Source organism: Camelina sativa, chromosome 20, assembly GCF_030686135.1.
Source record: "Camelina sativa cultivar CO46 ecotype springtype chromosome 20, ASM3068613v1".
Classification (NCBI taxonomy): Eukaryota; Viridiplantae; Streptophyta; class Magnoliopsida; order Brassicales; family Brassicaceae; genus Camelina; species Camelina sativa.
The window spans coordinates 497,978-511,044 of record NC_141899.1 but is presented as its reverse complement, the minus strand read 5'-3'; the positions used below and the strand labels follow the sequence as shown (position 1 = coordinate 511,044).

At 35.7% G+C, this 13,067-nt stretch overlaps 4 protein-coding genes across 4 annotated transcripts; 1 reads left to right on the top strand and 3 right to left on the bottom strand.

Moving 5' to 3' along the window:
* Nucleotides 1–15: 15 nt before the first annotated feature.
* Nucleotides 16–1,414, bottom strand: LOC104768372 (CASP-like protein 5B1). Its single transcript, XM_010492322.3, has 3 exons — nt 774–1,414; nt 383–515; nt 16–263 (listed from the first exon to the last, which is right to left on the bottom strand). The coding sequence occupies exons 1-3, from the start codon at nt 902–904 to the stop codon at nt 69–71; spliced, it is 459 nt and encodes a 152-aa protein (XP_010490624.1). The 5' UTR covers nt 905–1,414; the 3' UTR covers nt 16–68.
* Nucleotides 1,415–1,763: 349 nt separating this feature from the next.
* LOC104768370 (uncharacterized protein At2g39795, mitochondrial) lies at nt 1,764–3,092 on the top strand. Its single transcript, XM_087505962.1, has 3 exons — nt 1,764–2,128; nt 2,266–2,612; nt 2,714–3,092. The coding sequence occupies exons 1-3, from the start codon at nt 1,847–1,849 to the stop codon at nt 2,871–2,873; spliced, it is 789 nt and encodes a 262-aa protein (XP_087362088.1). The 5' UTR covers nt 1,764–1,846; the 3' UTR covers nt 2,874–3,092.
* A 116-nt stretch (nt 3,093–3,208) lies between these two features.
* Nucleotides 3,209–6,084, bottom strand: LOC104768369 (PRA1 family protein A1). The gene is made up of 7 exons (XM_010492317.3): nt 4,667–6,084; nt 4,413–4,453; nt 4,149–4,314; nt 3,965–4,053; nt 3,792–3,863; nt 3,584–3,693; nt 3,209–3,510 (listed from the first exon to the last, which is right to left on the bottom strand). The coding sequence occupies exons 1-6, from the start codon at nt 4,822–4,824 to the stop codon at nt 3,590–3,592; spliced, it is 630 nt and encodes a 209-aa protein (XP_010490619.1). The 5' UTR covers nt 4,825–6,084; the 3' UTR covers nt 3,209–3,510; nt 3,584–3,589.
* Nucleotides 6,085–8,362: 2,278 nt separating this feature from the next.
* On the bottom strand, nt 8,363–12,160 carry LOC104768368 (BEL1-like homeodomain protein 9). The gene is made up of 4 exons (XM_010492316.3): nt 11,059–12,160; nt 9,947–10,341; nt 9,505–9,565; nt 8,363–9,064 (listed from the first exon to the last, which is right to left on the bottom strand). The coding sequence occupies exons 1-4, from the start codon at nt 11,794–11,796 to the stop codon at nt 8,516–8,518; spliced, it is 1,743 nt and encodes a 580-aa protein (XP_010490618.2). The 5' UTR covers nt 11,797–12,160; the 3' UTR covers nt 8,363–8,515.
* Nucleotides 12,161–13,067: the final 907 nt, after the last annotated feature.

Genomic DNA, 13,067 nt, shown 5'->3' with positions numbered 1-13,067 from the left:
AAAGAGAAAACACAATTTAAAGGAAGAAATGGATATTTGTAAAATCAGAAAGATGGATTTGTACAATGTCATATCAAGATCCAAAACATTGCATGAGAGGATATAGCAGCCAAAACCCAGTTAAGGAAAGATAAACCGACAGAAATCTGAAACCTATTGCAAGAGAGAGCTGGTTGCTGACTGCAAAACTCAGTGTCTTTAGTGAATAAAACCGTAACTCCTGCAGAGGAACACGCAGCTGCAAGAGCTAGAAGTGCAGTGACCTGCAAGGTCAAAACATTCCAAAAGAAAACTATCAAACAAAAACATCTAAAATACGTACTAATTAGTCTGATACGGCTTAACCAAAAGCATTGTCAATGGAAAAAGATAAGTTTAGTACCCAATCACCAACAGTGAATAGGCTCAATAAGACGGGGCTTCGTAAATCACTTTTTCTCCTTATTGCATACACGTCAAGACACGCAAGTCCAAAGCTCCAAATCAATTGAAGACCCATTGATGCAACTAAGAAGCTGGAAATCAAAAGCAAAAGCTATTTCACATATTTTACCAAACAAAAACAGAAAAAAAGTTGTTAAAGATTCAGGAAAATGTTAAACAGATACAATCAGACACAATTAGTAGTTATGTTGGTTCTATCTTCAAATAGGTCTCCAGACAAAACTAGAAAATTTAGGATCTTTGGTATATATCAGTGTCCAAAGTCATTAAACTAAACTAAAAAACAAAGCACAAAGACTAATTGAGATTGAGAGATCAATAAAAATTACCAGAAAGCAGTGTAATTAGAGAAGCCGTAAGCAGAAACCATAACACCGATGGAAGCAGCAGCAGTAGCACATTGCCCTAATCTCAGTATCAGCCCACTCATGGTTCCAGGACTCCCAATTATTCTCTTCATTGATCAGAACCGAATACACAAGAAACAAAACAAAAAAAAACCTAGACTTTCTAACTCTGTCCAAAGATGCCTACTTAACACAACAACATCAAATCACTAAAATCCAAACCCCACATGAAATTTCACAAGCCCACAAAAAAAAAAAAAAAAAAACCTCAGATTCCGAATTATCAATAAAGATCATAAGACCCAACGGAATGGGTAGTTAAAGAGCATCGCTCACCAGAAAACTAAACATTAAAAAAAGATGAAAATTTAATTTAACTTAAGTCTGCTTTTTTTTTTTTTGTGGAGGAACAATTAATTATGTTACCCTTTAACTTCAAGCCAACGAAATCATATTGAAGTTTGAAGAAGAGACAGGTGACGGAAAGTGACGTAATCCTGACGCCGGATATAGAGAGAGAGCTATTTTTTTGTTCTCTCTCTTTTTCTTATTTGCCTTTTGGCACGTGTCCACACAGAGACATTCCTCTCTCACTGTACGAATATCCCAACTTTTTTTACTTTAAATAATTTTTTTTTTTTTTTGCCTATTTTGTTTTACAGATTCCAATTTCCAACTTAATCCTAAACCGACCATTTTTTGTTTTTGTTTTTTTTGGAAAATTTTAAATATCATCTTGAGATTTCAATAAAAGAATCTGAACCAGTTAAAAGATTTGTCAAAAAAAAGATTTGGATTTCAACAAGAATACCTTAAATTATCTAGAAAAGAAAAAGAAAAAAAACATTTTCAGGCTTGAAGATAACTAGAATTATAAAATAGAACCAGCAAAGTATGGGCTTCAACTGACCCATTAACTAATTGGGCCTTATTGGATATATACCCTATAAATTTCCATATTCACGCTATTAAACAAACCTTAAACCTCTCTTCTGAGTAAAACCCTCATTTCGATCTCTTCTCACTTTCCACAAAACCCTAGAACCCTCTCGAAAATGTCGTTGAGCACCGTGTTTCGTCGCGCCTCGTCGACAGTAGCTACTCTCGCCGTCCGCGCGGCTAGATCTCCCGTTAGCTTCCGCAGCGGCGCTGTCTCAGCGGAGAGGCTGATTCTTGGTAGCCAGCTCGCGCGTAGATCGGTTAGTTCTTTCTCATTCTCGAGATTTTCCACCGAAAGTGCGATCACTAAAACCACCGCCGACGAGAATCTCATCAGCGTCATCGAATCTGAAATTGAATGCGCCATCGCAGAGGAAGCCCCTCTCGATAACGACATCGTAAGTTTTCCTCTGTTTCGATTTTGGATATTTCTAGGTTTCAGGAATCAGGAATATGTGAATTTTAGTAACAATTATGTGAATCGATGACATAAGAATGTGAAATTTGGTTTCTTTATTAATGTTTTGGATAACAGTTGGAGGATAAGCCAGAAGATTTCCCATTTGAGATCATTGATACACCAGGGGAAAGAACTGTGTTGCTGAAAAGGAAATTTGAGGATGAAACGATCCAAGTGGAAGTTGACTCTGCTGCATCTTACGATGATGAAGAGGAAGAACAGGAAACAGTAGCAGACGATGGAGATCAAGAAAACGTGGCTAAATTCCGGATTCCTATTGTTGTGAGTGTGGAGAAACCTGGTGGTGTCTGTCTTGAGTTTGGAGTCAGCGCATACCCTGATGAGATTGTGATTGATAGTTTATCGATCAAACAACCTCAAGGATCTGATAACGAGCTTGCTTACGAAGGACCCGACTTTGAGTAAGTTCAATTTTGATCATACTGAGCCTTTGTTTGGAATCATATAGTATGAGATTGGATATATTGTTATGTTATTGAATTTTTTTGGTTATTGTGTGCAGTGACTTGGATGAGAATTTGCAGAAGGCTTTCCACAGGTACTTAGAGATCAGAGGGATCAAACCAAGCTTCACTACCTTTTTGTCTGATTACGTGGCCAACAAAGATAGCAGAGAGTATCTCCAATGGCTCAAGGATATCAAGTCTTTTGTCGAGAAGTGAAACTGAACTTTTTGTTCAGAGAATAAATGCGAGAATTTTATCACCATGATTGATCAACTTATGAGTTGTGCTTGTTGACAATATTGCTGCTACATGGTTATCTTTTCTTTTTGGTTTTTTGGTTACTTTGCTTGCTAGCTTTAAGATAAAACAACTCTTTCGAGTTTCAGTTGCAAAAATTACACGACCCCGATAAGTAAACATTTGCATTTTTCCAAAGAGTCTTGCAAATTTTGTAGGCATTCTGTTCGTATCCAATAGCTCGGTTAGTTATCACTTGCTCATGATTCTCTTTATTATTGTAACCAGACCGATCAACCCAAAAGAAAAAAAAATGGAAAATGCAAAGCTTTAAACGATTCTAGTATTTGTACACAAAAGGTTTTGTTTGAGAAAGAAGAACAGCAACAAAGCTGGCTTTACAAATCTTCAACAAAAAAACAGGACTTTGCTACCAAAAAAGCAAAACCCCAAAATCAAAGAAAACAGATGATCTCCCAGTCATTGAGAAACAAATTCAGATTGAACACCCAGAGAACATCAATAACAAAAGACCACTCTTTTTTCGCAGAAATGCTGTAAGTTTGGTCTTTACCGCGTTGGGACCTCAGCGGAACATGGTCATTGGATGTACGAGCTGCCAAAGAATGTCACCATTACAAATAAATAACCATCCAATCAAGCACAAAGAAGAAGACTTTTAAACTTACATTACTCTAAATCTCGCTGTAGTTGCGCCATACTGCTCGGAACTCCTCCCTAAATGTGTTAAGACGTGCTTTCAAGTTCGGTGTTCTCAAGCTTGCATGAAGAACTGTAGCTGTGTAACACAGATTACCAAAAAAGGTTGGGTTTATAAAAGCATATGGATTTATGAAGCTAAGTCATGACTTATAAAAATTTGTGTAGATTGCATACCAAGAAGTCCAATGAGTAGGGCCAACGAGAGTGTGAACAAACCACAGGAAATATACCAAAGGGCTAAACTCACTGTGAAACAGAGAACAAAAATAAATCATGTTTTTAACGGTTTCAGGTTATATATCTGATAAAGTTTCTCATCAAAAGAAAACATACAAAGCCACACATACCAAGTGAGCAAGTCAAGACAAAGACCCAACGGGGTTGACCACATACATGGATAGCTCTCTTTGCAGATGGACGTCCACGAGTCACAGGCCTATTAAACACACAGGGAACATAAAGATGATAAGCAAGCAACAAAAAAAGAGAATGAAACGTAATAAGGAGAGAGGGAAAACGATAAAACATTACTTCAAAGGAGGTCTCATTTTAGCAGCTAACTGTGGAGAGAAATTTCTGGTGGTTCGAGTAGCCTTCTCACTAAAAGAACCTGCAAAGCTGTCATTTAGGAATGCAACACTTAGTGCTGTCAAAAGCGCAGAGAAGATGGCGAGAGGCCTTGTGAGAAATCCCAATCCTGACAAGTTATGACAATTCGTAAGTTGATGATGAAGACATCATTGATGAACACAAACAAACAACACATGATAATGATGCTTCCTCAGAGTAACATACCAAGTATAACGAGGATCATGATGAAATAGTTTGTACGGTAGCTGCAAAAAGTAAGATCATCATCATCACCATCATCATCATCATCAATCACAGGTCAAAACAAAATCAAGCTCAAATCTGGAAATTAAGCTACTCTATGATCCAATACTAAGGTCTAAGCATCTATTGATTAGAGAGATTGATCACACCATCTCAGATACAAACAACAAACAAAGAATCAATCGGCGAGCAAGAGAGAGAGAAGGAGATCGTACTAGTAGAGATTGCACTTGAGGCGACTATCCCATTTAGAGAAAGATTTAGGAACGGTGAACCTAGAGAAGAACTCAGACGGCGGACGCGGCGGAGAAGACCAGTCAACTTCACGGAGAGCATGGACGAGATCCTCAACCGTTACGTTTCCCCAATCCATCACCTCCCAAATAAAAAAAAATCTCCAATCACAACAAAACACAACTCTCCCTTGGATTCTCCACAAGAATCTACTCCAGATTATTACTAAGATCAAAATCGAAATCAAATGCTTTCCCCTCGACGACGAAGATTTAACGATTTCGTTGCAAAAGAAAATATCGAAAACGAAAAGAGGAAAGACGATTTTATGTTATACAACGTCACGCGTCTCTTTTGTTAAATGACGTTTGTACCCTTTACTCTGGTTTTCTTTAACCCAAACCGTCCAAGACCAAATTTTTAATTGTACTCCGGTTTACTCAATCGAAGGTTTGAAACTTTCACGATACAGTAGTTAATAGTATAATGTAAGAGAGATCGTATGATCCATCGGTTTAGGTTTAATGTTTGATCTACCTACGGTTAATGATTGGATAAACTAAAGGTTTTAAATAAAAAAAAATAAAGATTTAGAGTGAGGAATAATATATAGATAGGTAGGGGACACAAAATAATATTTGTAGCATAAAATCATGTCCCTTAGACTAATGTATCAAATCATATCCCACTTCGAGTGACTAGACCAAATTAATGATTGATGAATATATTCTTCTCCCTTAAATTAGTAGTGTACATCACCTGCGGATCATGAATGGGAAAGATAATAAACGCATTTGTATGAAAATGTACGCAATACTGATCACGCAGCTTCTCCTACGCATACATATCCAATTCATCTGCTTATATATGGACATCTACAGTTTAAACATATATATACGTCTCCATGCATATTTGATTCATATATGTATCCGTCAATCGGTTGATATATATGTGATTTGCCAATAGGTGAATAACATTGTGTATATCATTTGATGATTTTGCATCCCTCATGCCAATTTGATCGTCGTGTAGGCGTAGCTCTCTTAAGAACGACGCACCAAAACCTTTCAATTTCTTTTTGTAAGACTTTTTTTTGTTTGGTCAACAAATTTAAATTTTTGTATCTTCTGTTAACGAAACTTTCTATTCTTATCTCAAAAAGCTCTTTCAAAACATTTTCACAGTTTTACATTAGCTATTAGGTGATCGAGAGCTTCGACATTACCAAAATTCATATATTATCTGCATACATCCTTTTTCTTTATTACTTTCTACTCAAAAAATAAACCTATATCGTCTTAAGACATGAAGAGAAATGGTTAAACCTACATGATGAATGTTTGACATAACAAGTTTTTTTTTTTTTTTAAGTACAGAGAGTGAGAATTACCTTTGAACTAACCAATTTCAAAGGTGATAATTTGATGCTTCCTCTTTCTCCAAAATTTAAAGCTAAGAGTGTTTTTTTTGAGTTGGGTGTTGTGTTCTACTTCGAGTAAGGAAGAGGTAATCCGTATCCCGAGGATTAGAAACTTTGCATTCGCATATCAAAGCTTATAAAGTTTTAAACCTCAGGATGCAGATTACCCGTTCATCACCAAGTACCTCCATCTTCTTCTTCTTCTTCAATATGTTGTGGTTGTTGTTTGAGTTGTTGTTAATGGTGAGAATATATAGAGCTGGTGAAGCTTATAAATAGTAAATGGTGCAAAAGAATAATACTTATTCCAAACGTTTAATGCTTCTGGAACAAATACTCACACATATCTTTAGTTTTCCATGGTTTCTTATTTATTCTCTCATTTATATATAGTTCAGCATATTGATAGATGCGATTTGATCAGTATAAATATACATATAGTATAACATGTACGGTTGACGTGTCTAGTGTCTAAGCTTGCCGATATATGTACAAAACGTCTTGTTTTCTTATAACCAAAATGATTCGGATGGTTATATACATTGTGAAAATGTTCATAATCTTTCATTCAAACCTTTTAGATGAACACATATCGGGTCCTTGGCAGGAGACACAGAACAAAAAAAAAATCAACTTTTATCTGGTGTGTTTGGAAAATTTAATTAAAGTTTCTACTACATGAAACGTGTGGAGAGTGTTTTTCCGCATACATAAAGGAGACGGATTGTGAAAGATCAAATCACATGAGAAATTGATTCTTTGTTCTTTACGAGCCAATGATGGGCACCTTCAATTTATTTTATTTTGCTTTTTGCTTTTTAAGTATAATGGTCTTTAAAATTTTATTTGACTGCTTTTAATTTTCTTCTCTCGAACCGAACCGATTCTCTTCTCTATTGTTTAAATTTCATATAATTGAAAATATATGAGCTAATAAGGTATTAGTATTAAATTCTAAGTAGAGATCCAGAACATTTACTTCAGTCGATTACAATGATTTTAAGTAATCCTCCTCCAATGTTGTTCCAGTTTAGTTATAATGAATACATTATATGGTTAGTTAGGTGTTCCAGTTTCAGATAAACAATATAAATTTCCATCATTTAAAACAATCTTTACTTAAAACTTTATGAATCGTATGTTTTTCAGAATGATTCAAAATACAATGCCCAAATTATGGTAGACCTCGGTGATAACTAAATCATATATAATTAGCTTAAACAAAAAAATAGAACATCATATCAAATTTTATTTTATACAACATATAAGTCATGAATAAATAAAAAGTGTAGTAAAAAGCTGAGAAAACCGAATAACTTGTGAAAGAAAAGACAACAGAAAATTTACAAAAGGAAAAGGTTGTATATATATTTCTTTTCTTTCCAAAAGCAAATGCAAAGTTATTTGAAGCAACAAAAGCACATTATTTTTCATCGTTTTGCTCTCATGGGCTCTTCAAAAGCCAACCTAATTACCATTGTACCATACAAGGGATCCACAACCACATCCCAAATTGAGCCTTAAACCAAACTAATTTGATCTTGTGTTTAAAGCCGGTTCAATGTATATTTTTAATCAATAAATAGATCAATTAATCTGAAAAATATTCAACCCTGACTGTTTTAGGGTTTTAAAACATATGCTAATCGGCTAAAAAATATTCACTAGTAACGAAATTTAGTGCCAATCAAAATTTATGAAAACTTTAGCCGATCCGGCCCAAAGTGGTATAACCGATCGATCGTTCCAAAAATTTAGTTTAGCTGATCCGGCTCTAAAACATGATATTATCACATGGTCAGAAGAGAATCATTTTGATAATCTTGTTTGAAATATCTCATACCAAAGATATTGACTAGCGCATCGTCACTGTTGACTTGATGAAGAAAAACAAATTTAACAATAAAAATTTGAATAATTAATTTGTTTAGTTTATATAAAAATATTGGTAACTTAAGAGTTAAGATGATAAAGAGCCTTTGTTATAAATTGTTTCCAATCTTGTTGGACTCTTGTTTTGTATTTTCTTAAAATGAAAAAATGGTTACTTTGGGATTGCATAAACTACACAACAAACAACAATTTATGACCAACAAATCCATGGTTTGAGAGTCACAAATTAGAATTGCATTTTCACCAACAAAACTTTAACTACGGTGGTTACAAACAGTAGAACGCCTGACGTAGCCGTCACTCAACACCTGAACGCCTCATGTTTTGGTTCAACTAGGTTTTTTTTTCTCTTGATACAGTTCAATTTCATGCCTCATAAAGATTCCATTTGTTAAAGGAAACAAACAAAAAAATTGAAAACATTCTAATATACACATCATATGCATTACAATTCCCCCATATCTCATACATACCCAAACGTCAAACATATTTTTTTTCTTTCCCACACAAGTTGATCTCATCCTACAAAATCATGTAGAAACTGATGATTACTACCACCAATAAAATCTCTCCCAAACTGACGATTTTGTCCTTCATACCCACCACCGCCACCACCGTCTCCACTACCACCATCAAGCCCGAACCTCTGAGCAGTTGTCATCGGAAACGGCTCCGGCAAACCAATCTGATGATGAAGCCCTAACGTCAACGACACTCCTCCGTTTGTGCTGTTACTCATCACCGGGACATTCGACGACCCAATTCCGTACGAGAATCCCCCACCGCTCCCAGTGTTTACATAGCTGTTGTTATTGTTGTTGTTGGTGGTGCCGTGAACGTCGTCGTTTCGAGCCCGTCTAGCTGGAGATGAGTTGTTAGCTCTTTGGTGTGCTGCTGAGGAAGAAGGGTTGTTGTTGCTGTTGTCAGGGAAGACGGTGTTGCTGCTACGTTCGTCTCTCCAAGAAGAAGAAGAAGATCTCTGAGATTGTCGAGTCTCCAGCATGTGAATCTCTTCCACCATCGGTTTCCAAACCCTAACTCGTGCGTTTATGAACCAGTTCGACACCTGAAATAATATTTTTACCATAGTAAAATTAATAACCCACCACAAGCGTTACTTCTGAATCACAAAATCCCTAATTAATGATTATCAATAATACCAAAAGGAGTTCGTTCGCTGAAAGAAAACAAAAATTGAAAAAAAAAAAAAAACCCTAAAGATTTAGTTTCCGATATTAATTGAATAAGCTGCAACCCTCATATTGATGCCTAAGATACAGTAATACACTAGACATGTATGATTGTGACCTATTTGAAGATTAATACTTTACTGTTTTATTAAAATGTCGTTTTGGAATATATATAATTGTGTTAAAGTTTTAAGATCTGTTTGGAAAAAAATATGGTAGTCAAACCTAATGTACTATTAGTCTATTATATAGCAAGGAATTTCTTAAATTATAAACAAGAAACGAAAAAAAAGACTGAAGGTATCAGAAGTGAAACCTGATTTCTGGAGAGACCTGTCTGCTTAGCCAGCATGAGTTTGTCTGTATCAGTTGGATAACTGCAACAAAAGACGCAGACAACTACAATTTAATATATACATATATCATCGTATATACTTACATCAACATATATATCACACCACATAATTGCACTAGCAAAACGACATATCCAAGTTTGAGAAACAAACAAGCAGTCGATATGTCCCATCTAAAACATACTTCCAGAAAAAATACACTTCTATACACACATATATATATTCACACTGACACACACATACATGTGCATCTATAGATGTTGTTCACAAGCGTATATATACACTTTGGTTCATGAATACATGAAGTTAAAAGTGCGCATTCAATGAATTCAGTCGTTGGAACTAAGTTCAAACTCGAATCTAACAACTTTCAAAACCGTATATATAGCGAGAAGGGTTACTTACGGATGCAAGAAATGATCGAAGAGCCAAGCCCTTAGAACAGTTACGGCACGTTCGGGTAGGCCACGGTGCGGTCTCCAAACAGGAGCATGATGATCAGGAAATCCATGTCTCTGACCAGCAGAACAAAAGCCTCTAGAACTATCACTTCCTCCAAATCTCAAAGAATCAGTCTTATTCTCGGAATTCATGGGATGACCACATTGTTGTTGTATCTTGTTATTGTGGCTGAACTGAAGCTGGTCCGTTATAGCATTCTTCAAACACTTGAAATGCTTAGACAATGCTTTTAAGGCTAAGGTTGCGTACGGAGCAGCGTGACCAAGACCTGCAACGCATTCGAATGATCCCATCACAGCTTGTAGCTGCTCATAGTATTGCTTATACCTCTTGTAAACCTTCAAAACGTCACATGGAAATGTTTTTAGATTCCCACTTAAAATAATAAATTTGGTGATTATAAATTTGAATGGCTATACATTATTTCCCTCACTCAAAAAGTATGTTATATATACACCTCGGAATAAACTAATTAAAATCTTTAAGTCCTTAGCTTTAAGATCATATATATATTTTGTGCATATATTCCTTCATAAAGAAGGAGTTCTCTTTTTTATCACTTAATGTTTATACCCCTAAGATTTGAAGAATCCAATTCACAAATTTAGATCAAGGAAGCTCTAACTAAAGTTACTTCCTCAAGATAATATTATTATTACTTTAGTATAACCTTAAAATTAAAAATAACAATAATCAAGAAGAGGGCAAAGCTTGTATATTAATATGGACGCTATAACATCTTCTATTCATGCAAAACGTAGGGAACATTAACTAAAATAACATGTCGTATTATAATGAATAAATATTAGTATATTAAAAACGATGTATAATTTAAAAATGGCTTTGAAGGAGTTTCATTTTCCAAGGAAGATCTTTTTAATAGACATATCATTTATCACATTTTGTCTCCAATTTCAAAGGACACCGACCAAAAACTGTGAACATTTAACACAATAATACACATACGTAGTATAGACAATAATTAACAAAATTTACAGATTTAAATACTTTTCAAAAACTAAGATTTGATCATATTATTATTATTATTATGATACCTCGTCGAGCATGGAGATGAGTTTTGATTTTTTCTTTCCATTATCTCCTCCGCCGCCATCAGAAACGCCGCAGAGATTCTCAACCGTCGGATCAAAAAGCAGAGAAGAATCATCGTCGTCGATGACTTTGTCGGTGTAAATCCCACGACCCACATTACAAAACTCATCAAGAAGCATCTGCGCTGGTTTCAAGAACCTTGATCCTTTAAGTATCGATGCGTATCCCGTGAAAGGTCCAAGAGGGCCAGAGCTTCTGGACGCGACGGTGACTGCTGCGGCGTTGGCTTCAGCGGCAGATCTACAGAATCCAGAGTTAACAACGCCGGGAACGAGTAGATCGTAAGCAAGTCTAGGGTGAGACGACAAAGATAGAGACAAAGGCTCGGGTTTGAAGACAAGAACGTCTCCGGAAGAAAGACCGGCGTTAAAAGAATGATCTCCGGCGACGGCGACTGCGGTGGATGAAGAGGAAGAAGGGCCACCGAGAAATCCCATGAAATTACTGTAGCTAGGGTTGGATATGTTGTTGTTGTTGTGGTTGTTGTTGGGGTGGAAGCCACCGGCTGCTAGGAAATCGGAATCGGCGAGTGGAAACACGCCTCCGCCGCCACCGCCTCCGCCGCTGGAAGAAGAAGGAGGAGGAGGGTGAAAGTGGAAGTGAGAATCAAGAGAATGAATACGAAGCTTGTCTCGACGGCTTTGTTGAAGAACATGATAAGGCTCGTATGCATCAGCCATGGAGAAGGATGATGATGATGTCGAGATGCAGAAGAAGGAAGAAGAAGAAGAAAGAGAGAGTAACAGTGTAAGAGATAATGGCGAAACGAGAGGTTAAAAGAGAGAGAGAGAGAGAGAGAAGCTCTTTTGGTTTCTTTTTGAAGCACGATCAAAAAAATGTATTATCAAAATTTTTCTTTATGAAAACCTAAAAATATAAAATATCTAGTAATGTTTTTTAAAGACTTGGAATGTTTTAGTGCGGAGGAATTTAGTATGAGCATTACAATTTTGGTCAAGATTCATCTTTTTGGTGTTTGTTACTCTAGCTATAGCTATTTAATACTCTCTCTATAGGTAATCCTATAGAATGGTGAATAAGTTTAATGATTGTGTGGAATTGTTACTAGTTGTATGATTCTGTGAAATCGTGATTTTTATTTTTTACTTTCGTAAAACTGAAAAAAAAATATGATACTTGAATCATTTTCTTCGTCTAAGCATCTTATACTTTAATTATCCTACGTATTATGTAATTAACCGCATCTATTATGAAGTCTTCAACGGGTGTTCTCAGACGATGGATACTCGACATACTACTGTATCCTCGTCATGTAAACAAATTCGAGATTTATATGAATGATTAAAAATTATTATACTAGTATAAAAACTGATGAAAAGTGAAAAGTCCCGGGTTTGGTGGGAGAGAGGGCTTTAGGAATTCGAGAGAAGGGTGACCGGCTGTAACCGGTGACACTGGAACTGGTTCTTGTACAAAAACTGTTCTGTGTCTCAGTCTTTCACATACTTACTGACATTTCTACAACTTTTAAGTCTTCTTTTTGTCGTTTTTCTTCTTTTCTTTTGCTGGAATAAATACCTTTTTACGCCTTAAAATTTAGTCTTACTTTTCTTTTTCTTTCTACAATCTTACTAGTAATTTACTAATTAGTAATGTGTCTGGTACAACGTCTAACTTTGTGTAATAAAAGCGTGGATGGTATGGGAATGGCCCATACGATTAATGAGAACCAAATTGTGATCAACCATATGTTTGCGGTAAATAATAAAAATCTTATGATCAGTAAAAATTGTGTTCCTCTGGTTCGCAACTTCGCATAAACACAATTTTAATAGGAGAAAATCTCCGGAGAGAATTTTGAAAAGTAATTAGTAAGTTTTTGTGAAATCTAGGGTTTTTAAAAATCTTTGTGTAACAGAGAAAGATAGAGCGAGACATGAAGGTTGAGAGAAACGGTGAGAGTTTTGTAGGACTACATTATCAATTATCA